The sequence below is a fragment of the Pezoporus occidentalis genome, unplaced genomic scaffold (genome assembly GCF_034315485.1).
Source record: "Pezoporus occidentalis ecotype Australia unplaced genomic scaffold, CSIRO_AGI_Poc_V1 ctg133, whole genome shotgun sequence".
Taxonomy (NCBI): Eukaryota; Metazoa; Chordata; class Aves; order Psittaciformes; family Psittacidae; genus Pezoporus; species Pezoporus occidentalis.
In genome coordinates, this window is record NW_026913136.1 from 4,727,288 (window position 1) to 4,746,290 (window position 19,003).

At 36.6% G+C, this 19,003-nt stretch overlaps 1 protein-coding gene across 8 annotated transcripts in view; it reads left to right on the plus strand.

Moving 5' to 3' along the window:
* PTPRD (protein tyrosine phosphatase receptor type D) overlaps window positions 1–19,003 on the plus strand; it is a 1,311,464-nt gene that overhangs the window by 1,163,049 nt on the left and 129,412 nt on the right. For 3 of the 8 annotated variants that reach the window (XM_062609059.1, XM_062609060.1, XM_062609061.1), the window contains 6 exons: window positions 4,160–4,348; window positions 6,374–6,391; window positions 8,214–8,324; window positions 9,668–9,679; window positions 11,694–11,963; window positions 12,666–13,247. In XM_062609059.1, coding sequence (XP_062465043.1) covers window positions 4,160–4,348; window positions 6,374–6,391; window positions 8,214–8,324; window positions 9,668–9,679; window positions 11,694–11,963; window positions 12,666–13,247 — 1,182 coding nt within the window. Of the gene's footprint in view, window positions 1–4,159; window positions 4,349–6,373; window positions 6,392–8,213; window positions 8,325–9,667; window positions 9,680–10,354; window positions 10,507–11,693; window positions 11,964–12,665; window positions 13,248–19,003 lie in introns of those variants that run through there. The other 5 variants (XM_062609064.1, XM_062609067.1, XM_062609063.1 and 2 more) reach the window with 3 other exon arrangements.

Here is a 19,003-nt window from a genome sequence, read left to right on the forward strand (position 1 = left end):
CTTTATTGTGGCAGTTTATCTTCAGTATCTATAGTATATTCTGGGAATACTCCATGTGTGCCTTTTTATTCTGTGAGCTACAAAATGATTAAAATTTGCCTGTGGCAAAGCTATCAGTGAATCTTGGAATAGTTTTGGTTTTTTTTAGTTCCTGAATAGAATGGAGAAAACCACCTCCCATTTCCACAGTGAGAATAATTGGTTCACATAGGACAATATTTTTAAGAGCCATAGTGAAACACTTTGAATACATATTTCAGTTAGGCAGATTACAGTGATTTAACTACAGGTTAACATGGTTATTCTGGAACATAGAAGTTTCAATGGTGCAAATAGAGTTAATGTGGAAGGAGATCCTTAACAGAAATACTGAAGATCACTGGGTTTTTTATCTGTTTAGCTGTGTTGTACAGCTGAGTAGGTTTATCATGAAAAGTCAGATCTATTGTACTGGATTTGTCTGAAATCCTGTTCCTTCTTTGGATCCAGCTTTTGTATATGCACAGGCTTGACAGTATACCTTCAGATGTAGCTTGGAAAGTTTATGAAATCTTGTGAAAGAATCACGCACTTTTTTCATTTGAGGTAACAGAAAACAGTTAAAGGAAGAGCAAAAAGGTTTAGGATGCATACTTGTGGCACAGCTTTTTTCTTTGTAGGTATTCTTGATGGTAAGTATGGTTTCTTTTGAGTAAAGGATAATTTAACTGGTTGCTGTTTCCAGATTACCACTCTATCAGAATGACTGTTTACATATAAAAGCTGTGCTGTGTGAGCACAGGCTTACCTGTCAGACGTGTGAAAAGTATGTGTGGGATAATGTGTAGATATATTGAAATCTGAATGTAGAGGGTTTTCTGCTTTTTATATAGGTGTTGCTTGGAAGAAGAGCAATTACCAGTTTGACAAAACTGGAAGCAGAAATAGGAATCTCATAGAATCAGAGAATAGTTAGGGTTGGAAAGGACCTCAAGATCATCTAGTTCCAACCCCCCTGCCATGGGCAGGGACACCTCACACTAAACCATGCCACCCAAGGCTCTGTCCAGCCTGGCCTTAAACACCTCCAGGGATGGAGCATTCACAACTTCCCTGGGCAACCCATTCCAGTGCCTCACCACCCTCAAGGACATTGTTTACATATAAGCAATGTCAAACAGATTGAATACACAGAAAGACAGTTTAGAAATCCTAAGAACAACAGTGATGGGAAACAAGGCAAAGCCATTTCATAACATTCTTTCTTAAGTTCATGTGGTAACCAGTCTTTGTTAGTTGCCCCACCATTGTTCAGATTATACATTTGGCGAAAAATAACTTTTGTAGAGCTCTTCCAGCAACTGGAAATGATACTAGCACAGTACTAAAAGCATTCTCTTAATGCCAGTAACAGAATGCAGTGCTGTTAAGACACTTAACAAACTCGAATAATGTGCTCTGTTTCTAAATCTCTTGTATCTGTCATCCTAAACAAAATACGTATTACATGTATGATTCCCCAAGCACAAGGACAGAGAAATCTGCCCTTTAATAGCCTCTCAAAATGACAGTACCAAATGGCTTTGAGAAGGTCAAGTCTGATTTAAATTGTTGATGAATTAGAAAGTAATTCACTAGAACTGAATATTAATAGGGAACACTGATATATACTATAGTTTAGAACCTATTGAGAATATAAATGTGCAGTGAAAAGTATCTTTTTCCATCCTATGCAAAATTGTAGAGTTACCAATATATCAAAATTTTTGAATATTTACTTTGTTGTTCACTGATTTGTACAGTTGTTCACTGATTTGTACAGTTGTTCACTGATTTGATGCTCAGCTGTCTTGCAGTGTGTTTGATTATCTGTCAAACTTGGTATCATCAAAGTATAAAGACAGTTTTATATAAATCACTAATAAACTTACAGAGAAAAAAATAAAACGATCAACATTGTAAAAACTAAATCCACTGTGGTAAGCACTCCGATGAGGAATTTCATTATTTCCCTTGTCCATTTGATGTCAAATATTGGGGTTTATTGCCAAATACCTGAAAGCCAGACTGGAAACAAGCCACAACTGTCAAAAATGTAACAGTTCTGGCTACTTGAATCTGTTACATTGTGATGTTTCTCATGAAAATTTCATGAACAGCATTCTTTCAAAGAGATTCTATGCATAAGGAGGATGAATGGAATTTAATTGCCCTTATTAAAAATAAGAAAGGAAAGCTCTTACTACTCCATCCTATTAGTATTCAAGATAGATTCGCTTTGTTGTACACTTATGTATTTACAAAAGGGACTCCAGGGTTTTCTGTATGAGCCAAGTAGGAAAGGAAGGGTCAGGTCATAAAAATCCTGTTCTGTGTCACAAGACAAATCTTGTCAGTTACTCTCAAAGTAAAAAAAAAAAGAAACCCAGACATGAAACATACCTTTCTCTGGGACGAGCCTATAGCTAGTGAAGAAATCGATACTTAACCACTCGTTGGTAGAAATACTAGTTTATAAGTGTTTTGCAAACTTGTTTAGAGAATTTTGTTTACCTAGTATATATGTGTGTTTGTATTGCAAATGATTAACAAGTTTATGGGAAGTAGCAGACCTCAGGAACTGCGAAATGTATAGAATGTGCTTTCTTGCTATACATTTTTCTGAAAATTCTGAAGACTTCCTTATTTGAAAAAATGACATATTTTTTCATGAAAGCTTGTTGATACTGGACAATTTCTTCTAAGTTATTTTTATCCCTTGATCAATTGCATGTCAATTACCACCAATCAAGACATTTAATAGGATATGTGTTTCACAGTTAGTATTGATCCTTTGATTTTTTTCTTTTTTGCTTGTCCTTTTTGAACAGAAAGAGTAACAACTATCTAGCAACAATTTATTTTAGTTTCAATGGAAATGAAGAGCAAGATGGTGTAATTCAAATAGATTATTTGATTTGCTAATTTGATCTATGAGAAATTGTTTGATCTCACTGTGCTTCCAGCGTTACTTGCTAGCGTGTATCATCTTGAGAAGGTGAACTGCTCTTTTTTGTCAGCATTTCTTAGTATTTTGCTATTGACTGCGCTAGAGTGAGTGAGGACTTTTGACCATGTCTGAGTGTTTTAGTTGACGCGGCTGTACCCATTCTTACCACTTTAGCTTTCGTATTTGCATAGCTCTACTGTTTAGAGTTTCTCTGTGCTTTGTAATCTTATGATGGATTCATCCTCATAGCACTTCTCTGTAGCAGTAAAGGACTATCATACCCATCTTACAGATGGGCAACTGAAGCACAGGGATGTTAAATGTGAAGAAAAACAGCACATAGGTAGTAATGATAAAAACAAGAAATATACTTGGGTGTCCTGAGGTCCTGGCTGAATCTTATATGCTGTGGTCACACTTCCTTATGTACTTGTCTTATGTAAGGAATTTTTTTTTCTCTGTTGTTGGTAGGAATGGTGATTCAATATTTCACATAAAATAGTAAGGCCTTTTCACAAGCAAGGCAACATCACTGTTGTAAAGTACCACAGTGGGAGTCCAATGATTATGTGCTACATAGAATGATAGAACCAGCTAGGCTGGAAAAGACCTTTAAAGTCAAGTCCAATAGTTACTCGAGGACTGACAAGTCCACTACTAAACCATGTCACTAAGGGCCTCATCTACGGCTGAGGGAACTGAGATTGTTTACTCTGGAAAAGAGAAGGCTCAGGGGAGACCTTATCACTCTCTATAACAAGCTGAAAGGAGGATGGAGTGAGGAGGTGGTGTTACTTGGTCTATTCTCCCAAGTAACAAGACAAGAGGTAATGGCCTTGAGCTGCACCAGGGAAGGCTGAGACTGGATATTAGGGAAAAAGGTTTTCACCAAAAAGGTAGTAAGGCATTGGAACAGGCTTCTCAGAGAAGTAGTGGAATTGCTGTCCCTGGAAGTCACCATACATTGTCTCTGCCAATTTAATAAGTAAGTATAAAATATGAACTTTCTATTTTTTGTCAGCATTTTGATCACTGTAAGTTACAAAAATACTGCCTGTGTATCTAGTTTTGCATCAGTTCCTTGCGTACAATTAGGGTACCCTTGAACATTAATTAGAGTGGCAGTTGGGGCTTTCATGAGTTACTGTGTAACTAATGTAAAATTCTTCAAATAATCAATTTCCTTTGCAGAGGATCAAATTCCCAGAGGTTTCCCCACCATTGATATGGGCCCACAGCTAAAGGTCGTTGAACGAACTCGTACAGCTACCATGTTATGTGCAGCCAGTGGCAATCCTGATCCTGAAATAACTTGGTTCAAAGATTTCCTGCCTGTTGACACAAGTAACAACAATGGCCGTATCAAGCAGTTGCGCTCAGGTAGGGTCTTGTAACTGTTTCGACTAATGCCCAGAATTGTTCTCTCTCACCTTTTCTTTCTTTTCTTTCTCTTTTTTTTTTTTTCCTTTTCTTCTATTTTTTTTATTTATAGGTAATAATTTCTCTTCTTCCTCTCTCTTCTGTCTAACTGTGTTGTCCATGTCTGTGATGTTGTCATAGCCTTCTCTAGAGTCTGTCTCTATGTGTTTTGCAGCTTCTGTTTACTCCACATTGCTCACTGCTGTGACTGTACTTTTTGATAATTTTTTCCTTTACTGCTTTTTGCAGTACTTGATGGATCCATTTTCTCCTCTTTCTTTCTTCTTTCCTTTTTTTTTTTTAAAAAAAGATTTATTTCAACATTGGACTTCATTCAGAAATTGCAAGGAGTACCAATGGTTATATTCATCAAAACCAAAACCTGCATTAGACACTTCAATTAAAATTTAAAATGTGTTTTGTGCTGTCTTTTCCATATTTGACTCCACCAAAGATTAGACAGTTTGGACACATCTTCTTTCCTCTCACAAATACATAAAACACAATACTTTTTCCCATGCACAATTATACTTTAAAAAGAATATTAAAAAACCCCATACCAAACCAAAATTAAAAAACAACCCCAAAAACAAACAAAAAAGAAAAAAAGAAAAGCCTGAAAAGAATCCGTGAGTAATCTGTGGAATAAAGTTTTTTCACTGGCTGAGCATTTTTCCAACACATGTAGCCACAGTAGTGTGCGCCCATGCTAAAGCTTTATGAATCCTACATTTTCTGGATCTACAGAAGTCTGCTTTTGGTGTAGAATCCAGCTTTTGCTGCTCTTTCTCTCTTTGCCCCTTGCACCTCCCCAGCAGTTCTTTTACTCTCCTCCTGCCCTAGTTAATTCTTTTACCCTCTGTAGATATAAAAAACCCCAACAATTCTAAATTTATAGTTTGAAGCTTATCCCTAAATAAGATAATTGGGATATAATGAGCTTTTTTCTTTGGCAATTGAAGTAGATAACGTTGTAGAATCTAAGTTGTTTAATCACGTGTCTTCCCAGAATTCTCAGCTTTTGACCTGTCCTGTGATGTTAAATCGTCTTGTTAACTGACTTTTTGCTTGTTGTCAGAAGAATTGTGTAAATTAACCTTCTGTTAATGTAAATTAAGAATTAATTTCTCACATGTGACATAGATGATTTAGTATATAAAGCTTTAACTGAAAACTTTGTACCAAATTATAAGGAATATAATAATATTTTTGTGCTGTTTTTCTTCTCTCCGTATTTAAATCTCCAGAATCTATTGGTAAGTGCTTAGTTCTGAAGCGCACTTCACCCCCACTAATTTTCATATTCAGAATATTATGATTATTATGATTATTATTATTATACGATTACTATTATTATTCTTAAAATGCATGGCATGCATTTTACTAACAGTCAGTGTAGTCACCAGATCCTTATATTGGCGCACACACACACCTCCACAGAAATGTTGCCTTATCAGTCATAGCAACACCTAAAGGAAACAGTACACGTTATCACATAGCTGTAGAACAGTAAATGCCATAATCCAGCCTAAATACAGTGTTTGTTCTGAGATAGCCTTCCGTGTATCCTCTTTTTATATATATATAGATTTTTATATATATATATTTAAATAGAATTTCCAGTATTTTCCTAAACTATGTCATAAGTACAGCATTGTAAAGTTTTCTTTAAGTGTTTGAGGCATATTTTATATATATCTAACCCTATATAATCAAACATCTAAGAACTCAGATGCTACTCTGAGAATGGCAATGCAGCCAATTGTAACCTTTTTGCCCTATGTGGTACAATGCAACTTGCCTTTATAACCTGATAATACTATCTAATATATTCCTGTTTTAACAGTATAGTAATTCAAGTTTTTCTTAAGACCTTATTTAATTCTGTAAATCTAATTTGATTCTTCTTCCAAAGCCCTAGCCTCCTTCTTCTCGTACTAATGCTTCTTCTTTCTAATCTTATTTGCATTCATATTATCCACCCAGGTGGTACACCAATAAGAGGTAAGAGTGCTGAACTAACGTTCACAGAATGATCTTTCTCATTCTTTCTGTCCTCTCATCCCTTTCATCTTTGTTATGGGTTGTTGTTGGTTTTTTTTTTTCTTTTTTTTAAGAAAAAAGAAGACAAAAAAACACACACACACACACACAAAAAAAAAAAAAAAAACAAACCACAACCCACAGAAATGTCCATCATCTGTTTTTTTTATTTCCTTTGTCCTGTTTGGTTATGATCAGTGACTCTCATATTGTGGCCTTTCTTTCCACACGCTCCCTTTTTCTTTCCCTTTTTTGTTTGTTCATTTAAAAAAAAACAAAAACAACAACAAAAAAAAAATCACAAACAACAATAATTTGCTTTGTGATATGCTTCAAAGAAAGCATATCCAGGTCTTCTGGCCATAGCCCAGTCACAGCGTATACCATTTGTCCCTCTTTTTTCTTTTTCTTCTTCTTTTTCTTCTTTTTCTTCTACTTCTTCTTTTTTTTTTTTTTTCCTTCCTCTTTTTTTCGTCCAACTGGAGCAAAAAAAGGTCATTTTTTTTCTTCCTTAGCTGTTCTTGTCCTGGACCAAAGACAAGATGGTCTGGAGAACAGTAGCAGACATGCAGAAGACAACATGGACTATCTTCTTTTTCTTCTTTTTGTCTTATCTTTCATAAAAGGTTTTTATTTTTGTTCTTTTCCGATCCTTTTTTTTTCTTTTAACTTCATAAAGTTGAAAATTATGTCCCCCCCTCTAAAAAATTACAGCAATGTTGTGGGGTTTTTTTTTCCTTTATTGGTTTTTTGGGTTTTGTGGGTTTTTTTTTTTCGTTTTTTGTTTTTGTTTTTTTTTTTTTTGTTGTTTTCTTTCTCTTGGAATTCTGTCACGTCTGGATTTTTGGATCTTCTAATCTACAGGATATGGAAATGAAAGGTTAATGATTATTATTCTTGGTGGTATGTGGTATTGTTGTTTTTTGATACTCTGGCAAAAATGTTTCCTTCTTTTATAATTCTTGTTTTGTATTTTTCTTGGGTTTTGTGACACCACACTGCTAATCCCAATAGTGGATTTTGATGGGTGTCTTGAGGGGGGCCCTCCTCTGGTCCTCAGCAGTGGTTGGTTGGTTCTTCATTGTTGGCGTAGACCATGCTTTTTAACTTTTTTGTCTTCTAATTCAACTGCTCTTTATTTTTCAGCAAACATACTTTAAGATTGTAAGTTGCGGAAAACTGTCTTTCTTTTCTTACCAATCTGCATGTCTTAAGGGACTTTTGTTTCTTTAAAATGATATTTTGATAATTATAAATGACTAATATAGTTTCTTTTTTTTTACTTCAAGCAGCCTTTTTGTTCTTGCTGCACATTTTTGGCTTTCTTCAGCAGAAGATTTCTTGAAGCCTGCGCTGCCTTTTTTAAGAGTACTACCTTTTGTGTTACCTTTGTTACTAGATTGAAACAGTGAAATAAAAATAAAAAAGAATAATAAAATTACCCAAGTACTTAATCTCTTTTGTTTTATTTGAAAGCCATTCTTCCTTGAAGCAGTCTCACCCATCTTCATTTTAATGATTTAGGAAAGAGTATTGTTTAGAGAGGGTTTTTTTTTGCCAAATGCAAATTCTTTTCCTGTGCTAGCACTGATGATGTGAAAAAAATAATCTCTATGTTTTTTTCATTGCATCATTTTCTGTCTGTGCACCTTAGCAAGAAAGTGACCCGACGTTGAGTGGACCTTCGCATACAAGCTTTTCATATTTTTAAGCGGTGTATTGTTATGGATATAAAAAGCCTTCTCTGACCATCTCTTTGGCAATGTATTTTATATTCATACAGGTGCCCTCCAAATTGAACTGAGTGAAGAATCTGACCAAGGCAAATATGAGTGTGTTGCAACCAACAGTGCGGGTACACGCTATTCTGCCCCTGCCAATCTATATGTCAGAGGTAGGAATGACATAACCCTGGCATTCACTCTTCATTCAGGTTCAGGGTTAAGATACTGTCAGGATCCATACAGTTGCCACTGTAACAGTCAAAATGCCATGGTAAATGTGTCAGGTGTAAGATTCATTTAAATGTATAGAGGAAAGGCTTGGGGGTTGTTCTGTTCTTTTTAAAGCTCTCTTGAGTCCAGTCTATCCTGTGGGTTAAGGTTTGTAAGTATATTTATATTTTTACATCTTGACTTCTACTTTTCCTGCATTAAGTTAAACTGTGCTTTGCTTTTATTTTCTTTCATTGGTTTTGGTTTGCTTTACTTTTCCTGAGGTGACTGCTCTGTGTGCTACTAATCAGCTGAGTTAACCGCAAGGCATTGAGGTATATGCCTACTTGACCTGCTACGTAAAGGAAAAGCTTCTAATAATATGTATGCTAATAATAATATGTATGCAGAGCACAACTGTATTTTCTTCTTTTCTATTTCTTCTTTATGTGTATGTATGTGTATATATATTTATATATCTATGGTGTAAGACTTGTGAGTGAAGTGTAGTCCTTACAATCATAGTGGCTATAGTTTTTGAAGAAATTACCTGTCTATATGACAGGTATGCTTAATAAGGAAACCATTATATTCCTCTGTACAGTAGTAGTAATATGGTAATTTTATTTTTTAACATATGAAAATATTCATTTGGTTCAGCTAGAAAGAAGTGCTTTGTTTCTGGCAGTATTTCCAATGGCTGGTTGACGTAGCTTTCTGTACAACAAAATTTATAACATACATACATGCATACATATGTGTATATATATGTGTGTGTGTGTTTGTCTACAGTATAAGGGGGTGGGTGAGGGGAATAGGACTGAAAAGATAAACAGCTATGAACTTTACTGTAGGATGGATAAACTTACCAAAAATACCTAGCTTGATTTTGAAATTTTTTTAGAGCTAATTTTTCAGTCAACCTGATATATTTTTACTCTTTTGGCTAATTGAAAAAGAAAAAAGGAAAGCATTTCATAGTTACGGCATCCATAGAAAGTTATTTGTTTTTTTTTCTCTTCTCCTCCAACTTACTGACTTTCCTGTACTGCATGAGGCATGTATACCTTTTTATCCAAAGGAAAATTTCAAAATTATGCTAGCTATTGTTCCTAACACCGTTGTATCTATGGAAAATGCTAACTTTTCAAGATGAGGTAGGAAGGTTTAAGTAGAGCAAGTAGAGATGTTCAAGTAGCAGTTGAAAGCCTTGATATGGCCTTTTTACTCTCTCTGTGTTTCCCTTGTTTTTCTCCTTCCCTCATTTCATTGTGTTCTGCATCAAACCCCCTACATCCCTCAGAGCTGCGAGAAGGTTGGTGTGTTTTTTACTTTTTACCCACCTTACAAAACTATTACTTATACCGATAACAAAGAATACAAATGAAATGAATGTAGCTGCATTGTGGCATTTTTTAAGTTAATGTTATGTTTCATCAGATAATGCCCTGGTCATGGCTTTTGATGAATGCTGGTATCTAACTGTTGTGCATGATAAGAGAGAATGAACCTGGATGCATGGCAATCTTTCTAGCTTTAACACTAACGTCTACTAAACTTGCTCAGTGTTCCTGCTTTTTTCTTCCCTTTTAATTTCCTGTTTATACTGATGCCTGCTTTTCAAGGAATGGTTTTGGCAGTTGCTTTTCTAAATAGCCCGCGCATGAAGGCTAAACTCTCCTTGGTCTATAAGGATTGTGTTCAGTACAAGGAATTCCTTGTTGCCTGCTGCTTGCTGTGTTTGGCCTCTGTGAACTGGCCGCTTACAGGTGTTTTGCTCTCTGCTTGTTCCCCTTCTGCCTGTCATCACTCATGAGGCCATTGAAGTAAGCCCCTTTTGCATCCCTAGAAGATCACAGAAATTTTATTGAACCCAGTGGAAAGGTTTCAGAGTAATATAGGTTTTTCTGTGTTTTTTTTTTTAACTTTCTCATAGTCTTTTATTTATATTTTCAGTGAATTAAAACTGTCTAATGATTAGCTTTCATTAACCCAAATGAATTCAGTTTCAAATACACTGTCCAATGAAAGGCCTAAATACAAACCTACCTCTCTCAGCTACCTCTCTCTCTTCCACCTCCCCCATATATGTGCACACCACTGAGAATATTTGAAGCAGGAACACTGATCTGTTATTGCCTGGTAATTTTCTCGGTGTTGTGTTTGCTTAAATATTATCTACTCTGTTAGTGCAATGTCCAGCTGTGTTTAAGGTTGCCACCCCTTGCTATCAATACAGAAATGTCTAATATTATCAATCCCTATAGCTTAGTTTGCTTTCCCTTAACTGTATCTATCTGTAGTGGAATCCTGAATGTTAAATGTTTTGTTATTTCCCCACTGGCCCTTCTTAGCAGTTGCTTTTTAACCATCTAAACTTAATCTAAATTTCTTTCTCCCTCAAAATCTGCACTCCTCTTAAACTTCTGTATATGTCAGCCTATCCTATTCCCATCTGTTTTAAGTTTTCTTTCCTCACCCAGTATGTTTTCTCTCTGAGTTCTTTTTATTTCAGCAGTTTTTACTCAGACGTTTGCCTCAGCATGATTCTTTATCGAATTCTGTCATTTGCTTGCCTGCATGACCAAATCCAGTACCTTGTACTGGCTTTGCCTATTTCTTTCTGTGACTATATATATGTGTATATATATATATATAATTTTATATATGTATATGAGTATATATATATGTGTATATATATATATTTGTACCTGTGTGTAATTATATTTTTTCTATGTCTGTTTCAGTGTTAGTGTGAGGTCTTGAGGCTGCATCTACTTTGAGTCTGAAAGCAAATGAAATTGCACTTTCAATGTACTGTAGGCAGTGTGTTTCAAGACTGTGATGTGATGATGAGGCCTAGCACATTCATTCACATCAATTGGAAGAGCGCAGCATTGAAGTTGGTTTTGGTAATCAACTCAAGCATGCTGTTGGTCTTCCAATTTTCTTCTCTGCATATATATATGTATGGGCATATAAAATGCATATATATGTGTGTGTGTGTGCGCACGTGTGCGTGTGTATATCTTTTGCATGGTGTTTTTGTATTGTTAGTATGTAGTTAGTTAACTGTGGGGTCCAAATAGGTCTGAATCAGCCTTTGTATGAATGTGCCTAATAATATCCTCAAATAAATATAGAATAATTCACCTTGTGTGCAGACAAAATTCTTGTTTAGTCTCATATTTCTTTTATACATATTTTCTGGCAGATCGGAATAACACGTTAAAACGTTAAATTGTGTCTGTACACTGCATGTAGTCTGTATGCAAGATATGGTTTCTTTTTTTGTATATGTTATTACCTTTTTCTGTGTTTTGTTCCAGTTCGACGGGTCCCACCGAGGTTCTCTATCCCCCCCACCAATCATGAGATCATGCCTGGCGGGAGTGTAAATATCACATGTGTTGCGGTGGGGTCACCAATGCCATATGTGAAGTGGATGCTAGGAGCAGAAGATTTGACACCTGAGGATGATATGCCAATAGGGAGGAACGTCCTTGAGCTTAATGATGTCAGGCAGTCTGCAAACTATACTTGTGTTGCTATGTCTACCCTTGGTGTTATAGAAGCAATAGCACAGATAACTGTCAAAGGTATATCCCAAGAATATATATTTGGACATAGTTCAGTCTTTTCTTTCATTCATTGCCATATTCTGAGCAAATACTTTTAACTGAAAGGGACTAGATGCCTCTTACCTTATTAAATCAAGAGGGTAAATATTCCAGCTAATCACTGGCATAAGACAAAATACAGATTTAAACAACAGTATAATAATAATAAATAAATTAATCATAACGCCCCAATATTCCCCTGCGTCTAGCTCCCAGCCTTCATTTCAATAAAGGATCTTAGAATCTTGCATACATTTGTTGACAGCAGGAGCCTTTAAAAAAGTCATTTGATTTTTATTGTTGCTGAGTGTCCAAGTATCATGTCCACTGAGTAATTGGAAACTAGAGGTTCCACAAATACCTGAAAATTTGATTGTAGTGGTGAACTGTCTGCTTATAAGATTCCTCTTCTGCATTATGTTTTTTGGGATGTATTGCAAAAGTGAGTATCATTAATTAATATCAAATAAAACTTACACTACAAAACTTGAAGATTTTCTGACAGATTTCTGGAGTAAATCACAATTCCCGAAAGCTTTTTCTGAATAAACCACATCTTCTTTCCATTCCAATCTTTTGTTTTTGTTGTTGTTGTTTCTTTTGTTTTTTAAGCTTCTTATTGTAATAACCGATGCCTAGTATTTCTTAGTGCTAACTGCACTTTTTGTTGTTTATCTTTAGCTTTACCCAAACCTCCTGGAACACCTGTGGTGACAGAAAGCACAGCAACAAGCATAACATTGACTTGGGATTCTGGAAACCCTGAACCAGTTTCCTACTACATAATCCAACACAAACCCAAAAACTCTGAGGAGCCATATAAGGAAATTGATGGGGTGGCAACAACACGCTATAGTGTGGCTGGCCTAAGCCCATATTCAGAGTATGAATTTCGGGTAGTTGCTGTAAATAACATTGGACGAGGGCCACCCAGTGAGCCTGTGTCAACAAGGACTTCAGAACAAGCACCTTCAAGTGCACCACGCAACGTTCAGGCTCGTATGTTGAGCTCCACCACTATATTGGTACAGTGGGAAGAACCTGAGGAACCTAATGGCCAAATACAAGGTTACAGAGTTTATTACACTATGGACCCCACTCAACATGTCAACAGTTGGATGAAACACAATGTGGCTGACAGTCATATTACCACTATTGGAAATCTGGTACCCCAGAAAACATACTCCGTGAAGGTGCTTGCTTTTACTTCTGTTGGGGACGGACCACTTTCTAGTGACATTCAAGTCATCACTCAAACAGGAGGTAAGTTAGCAATGAACAGAATAATAGATGCAGAAATTTTGCAGAGAGAGAATTTGAATTTAAAATATTGAAAAAAAAAATCTTCCTCTCAAGGATAGCCAATTTATTCAAGCAGCTTTTGTAGATAACCTTTTCTCTACTCCACAGTGCAGGTGATCTTTGAAGAGGGAAAATCATCCCATCACACTTTCATTTCTTTTTCCATCAGTTCCTAGAAGTTTTACTGAAGTTTAACTGAATTCTTAGGGAGACCTTCATTGTAGAGGTAGCTGAATGTTATGGCTTGTATTTGGCAGTGCTCTGTGCACCAAAAGTGTTTGTCAAGTAGTTCTTCACAGTTTTCTTTGAGGAGTTACCTGTGGTGGTAGATTTTGTTCAAGTGGCATGTGGTTCCCTTATGTTCGCTACTGAACCTTGCTTTTGGAAATTTATCATGTACGTGCGCTGCATGTGTATTTGAGTAATTGAACATGACAACATGAAAGCATAACAAACCAAACAAACCTTTGTATAGATTCAAGCCAGCAGTTGTGTACACTTTCGATTTATAAATCAAAACCAGCCTGCCTGTACAAAGAGCATGCCACAAGATCAAAATTTTCTTGGTTTATGTTTGCAGATAATTTGTTTTGTTTCTGTACAGGTGTTTTACATCCATGAATTTCTTTTATTTGCGAAGGACAAACAAGCATAGGGAAAAACATTACAGAAAATAGTTATGAAATCGAAAGTGAGTAGCTCTGGTGGAGCTACACTGCAGAAAGTACTTTACTATAGAAATAAAGGCTCCATTTTTCTACCACTTTAGAGACATCCATATGAATTATTACTGTAGGTCAGTGATTACCTAAAAATATTATATAATACTACTTGATTATTTTTTTACTTTTTTTTAGTACTGGAAAATTTCTTGTTGGAGAATTTAGCAGCCCTGAAATTCTTAAAAAAAGTTTCCCTAAAATGTGGCTGAAGACAGTCATGTTTCATTCACTTTTTAATTCGGCATCTTACCAATACGTATTTAATAAAAAGAACAGAAGTTGAGGTATTGACCTGGAACCTTTCTAAATGTGTTACGCAAAGGTCTAGGTGTTACTTTTTGCAGTATCTCAGATGAGAAGTTACTAAATTAACTTTTTTAGGCCTTCTAGTGATACTTTAAAATGTCTCTGTGCACTTGCAAATGTACATATGCACCATAATTTAATTTTGGCAGTTGTAATCTTTTTCTGGGACTTGTTTTTTTTATAGACACCTGACTTCTTGAATTCATGGGCAAAAATATTTTCAAGAAGAAAGAGTAGTAAGATCCTCTCTGTGTTTCACTTAGAACAGTAAACCTAGATTAGCAAGAGTTTGTCAGTGGCTTCCCCAGAGAAGGATGAGGCAATTGAAATAATGTGCACTGAGGCTTAGTTGGACCAGTCTAAGTTACATGACTTGCTGAGGTCACTTCAGAAAATCTCTGTTTATTAAAAGCTTCACAGAACTTGTCATTAAACGTGCCCATCTGCTTCCACTTACTGTTGCAATCTGAAGAAATTATGACATTAACAGTGCAGGAGGGATTCTGAATACTTTTTCAACTTTGTAACAGAGTTGACTTGAAATAGTTTATTTGTGAGTATGTTAAAGAACAAAACCAGAAATGTGGCATAAGGAGTCATTTTTGTGCTTAAAATACAAACATTTTAAGTCAGAAAAGAGAAAAATAGCTGAGAAAGTCTAGTGCAGTTCTCAGTTCAGTGTATGTTTAAAAATTAAGGTTGTCTCATTTTTCTATCCAGCAGTTTCTGTTCAGTGAGCACTGCAGAATAAAATGTCCCACCAGATTTGCTGTAATCTAAACCTGAATATGATTGTTTTGGTTTAAGTCTCTCTCAAGCTTGAAACTCATCCAAATAAATGCAGTGAATTATAGAGTGCCATTTAAAACCGGCAGAAATGCATTTAATGGAAACATATGTGAAAGTGTAAACATAGGAATGGGGTGGTGGTTGCATTTTGATTATTTTTTTATTTCTTTTTTTTTTTAAACAAATAAGCTTATCATTGTAAACATGTAGCTTAACTCTTATGATTACTCTGGGGACATTAGAGTATATCTACGTCAAAATCTGATTGACAGCTGTGACAGGCGCTGCTAGCTTGGTTTCCTTCAAAGCTTTCATCCCTTATGTGTATTCTGATCTTTAGGGAGAGATAACAGAAAATTAAGAATTTGTTTTATAAAAGCCTGTTTACAAGAATCTTTGCTGTCTTAGTACAGTAGAATTAACCTGTTGAAATGACCGTATGAGTGCCTTCTCAATTGCAAGTCTGCTGAAACACTGCTGCTAGTGAAAATTATGTTTCTAATTCAAATACTAGAAACATATAGTTTGAGGGGAAGAGAAGGAACCATTTTTCAGGGAACCAAACATAAAAAAAAGAAAAAAAGTTGTTTGGTGTTTGTTTTTTTTTTTCCAGTATTCTGCTTTAGTATTTTAAAGGAAAAGCCATGTCCTGTTGCCTGTTTGTTTTCAGCAGTCTTTTCTTTACTGTAACAAGACATAAAGAAATTGCATTGCCAGAAAATATCTGTAGGAATGAGACTTTTGAGTAAGGGAAGATCAATTCCAATAGGCTTTATTCTGCATCTTCAAGCAAAGGATTTGATTCTGCTGAGGATGGAGTCAGGATCAGGATATTATTTGGGTGAATTGACTTGCTATCACCAAACTTTAGGGAAATATCAGTATAAGCTTTAGTGGTATACTTTCATGCTTTTTCTTTGTTTCACTAAAAAAAAAAAAAAAGGCTCTGTTGCTTTGTCTCCATTTAGCTGCCCAGGACACACTTAGTATGTATCTTCGCATATTGCCTTCCTTTGTTTAAACTGCTCAGAAGTACACCTGTTTTCTGAACAGTACTTTTAACCTGTGTGTACCGGGAAAATTCTTGAGCTTTAAACTGAACAGCTAAGTTTTGGTTGGGTTGGGTTATAATGTGCAAAGAGAGGATGCTTCTGAAGGAATTCAGAGATCCTGTTTTTATTCTGAGCTTAAGTAGAAAAAAATGAGATTGAGAAGTACACAGCGTCTATTAGGTAGCTGATTATTGAGAAAAAGGGGAAATATATACTGGGAAGTGAATGTCTACGTGTAAGCGTATGCTTCTTTAAACAAAACCTCACAATATAAAACATACTGTTAATTTTAAACCAAGGATTGGCAGTGGTTTGAAGACTATGGATTATTACAGTTATGGAAAGCTGATCTTTTGAACACATGGAAAAGGACAGTGATGAAAGGGTTGAGCGTATGACTTGCAGGGCACATAAGCGGAACCTTAGCTTAAGGGAAAATTAGTTACTGGTTCTGGAGTTCTTATTGTAAAAGAAGATTGGAAATTCAGAGGAAGGGAGTCTGTAGCAAACATACAGTTCTGTATTGTAGCAAGCTAGCTACTTTGCTGTTTCAGTTTTTTTTCATGGACACGTGAATGGGGAAACCTCATGTTTCTGAAACTCCACAGTACTAGTGTCCTAGTGAAACATTTAATGGAAATAGACTTGCAGAAATGAAGGGTTGAGAGCATGCAGCTGGAAACTCAAATGTGATGCAAAGAAGCAGGTGGAAGAAGAGTGCATTAACTTTTCAATTGTAAGAGCTTCTCTGTGGAGCTTCATGCTTCTTCCAGAGCAAGCAGAAGCATGAACTCTTGGTCCCTTTCAGTTTCCAACTGATTGTAAATTCTCTTGATCAATGTATTATCCTTTGCAGGACAGATTTCTAACTGAACTGAATGAGTTTTTGCTAGGTATTGATTTTACCATGCCATGAAGCCCTTTCTAGTCTGGAGACCCTCTTCTCTTTCCACCATTATTTGCAAACCCAGAACACCCCTGAAGTGTTCTTCTGGTTTCTTCAGCCAGCTGAGGACCTGTGCGGGAAATTAAAATGACTTTCTAAATGTGAGATCTCATTTTATGGTTCTGTTCTGGTACTTGAACTAGGGACAGACATAGAACCACATATGCAGGACAAGGTCCATAATTTTGTGTTTCTGGTTATCCAGCAATAAACATGGAGGACTAGGCAAGCAAAAGTGTAAAACTTGGTATGAAGTTTTAAAAAGAGTAATTCTGGATTTTGTTCTTTGTTCTATCACTACAGTGTACTGTTCCATCATGTGTACTACCTAAGTTACATCATGTTTACAGTAAAGAAATAAGAGGTATACTTTGTGCATAAGGAAGTCGCGGGGCTTAATATATGTTTGTAGAGCACACTGACCTCAAACCAGAAAAGACAGAAAAGACAGTATTCAAAGGCTGCTCATGCAGTAAGCATCTGTTTAGTGAGCTGACCGTGTACAGCACTAATACGGAAAGTTAGATTTGATCTGTGAAATTAAAAACACTTCAGCAAAAGTATAAAGACCACTTAATGGATTTTCCAGTCACCCTAGGCTTTTTCTGTCTCTGCAGGAGACCAGTGCCCTCTGTCAGCTCCTCCAGTTTGGCATAGTTCCCATGTGCCACTGAAGAATTTTTTGAAGAGATGTTGTGTGTTCTAGGCATAAATCCTAAAGAGTTTAAAACTTATTATTCCACTTTTTTATCTGATACTTTTTCTTTGGCTTAAGCCTTGGTTTCCTTAACAGAGTTTATCAGCAATACAGTTTGTTTAGTTTCTGTTATCTTGTTTATGTTTTCTTTCTTCTTCATCTTCTCCATCTGTTTGGAGCAATGCATATTTTCTTGTCACCTCTTTCTTTTTGTCAGTGTTTTCAGCTTTAGAGTTGCATAACTGTGGTTGAAAGTGAGGGGAGACTAGCTTTTGCAGCAAGATGTTATTTTGACAAACAGTGCTTGGGAAAATTCAATTAACCATCAACTTGTCTTATAAAATGATAGAGAGTTGCAGACCTAAGATCATAAAGGTTAGGGTTTCTTTTTTTATGGAATTCTTGGAAGATGAGGGAGAGTCAGGAAATATCCTTTGTTCTCCATCTGCTGCCATATTTATCATAACAGATGGTACCAACCTTCGTATGGATCACTTGACCATTTTTGATTACTATTAAATTATTAGTATTACTATTACTGCCGGGCTGTATTCTACATTTGATGTATCCACACATTAAGCACAGATCATAGCATCACAGAACAATGCAGGCTGGTAGAGTGATCTGGGGAGGTTTCCAGACCCAGCACCTGCCCAGAGCACGCTCAGCCACAAGGTCAGACTGGCCTGATCAGGGCTTCACCCAGCTCAGGCGTAAACCTGCCCAAGGCAGTTCCAAGCTGCATGGGCCCCAGTTTGACCACTAGGTTGTCCTTGTGGGTAAAAGGCTTCTTATATCCAGCCTGAGCCTCTTGTATTTCAGCTTGAGCAGCTGCTTCTTGCCCTCCTGCCACACACTGCTGTGTAGAGCCTGGCTGCATCCGTCTGGTCCCATCACTCAGTGCTGGGCATGCTGGTGGGTGCCCCCAAAAGCCATCCTTTCTCTCAGTTGAACCAGCCCAATCCTGCAGCCTTTCCTTGCAGGGCAAGTGCCCAAACCCAGAGCCATCTTGCGGAGGCCCAAAAACAGATGCACTACCCATGTGGTCTGAAGTGCACAGAGCAGACAGTCCCTGCACCACTATCTCTCAGGCCCATCTTGTGCTCACACCACCCCAGGCACCACTGGCACTTGTTGCTACCTGAGCACTCAGCTGACCCCAGTGCAGCTTGCTGCCTGTTAGGGCTCAGGGCCATCCCCACCGC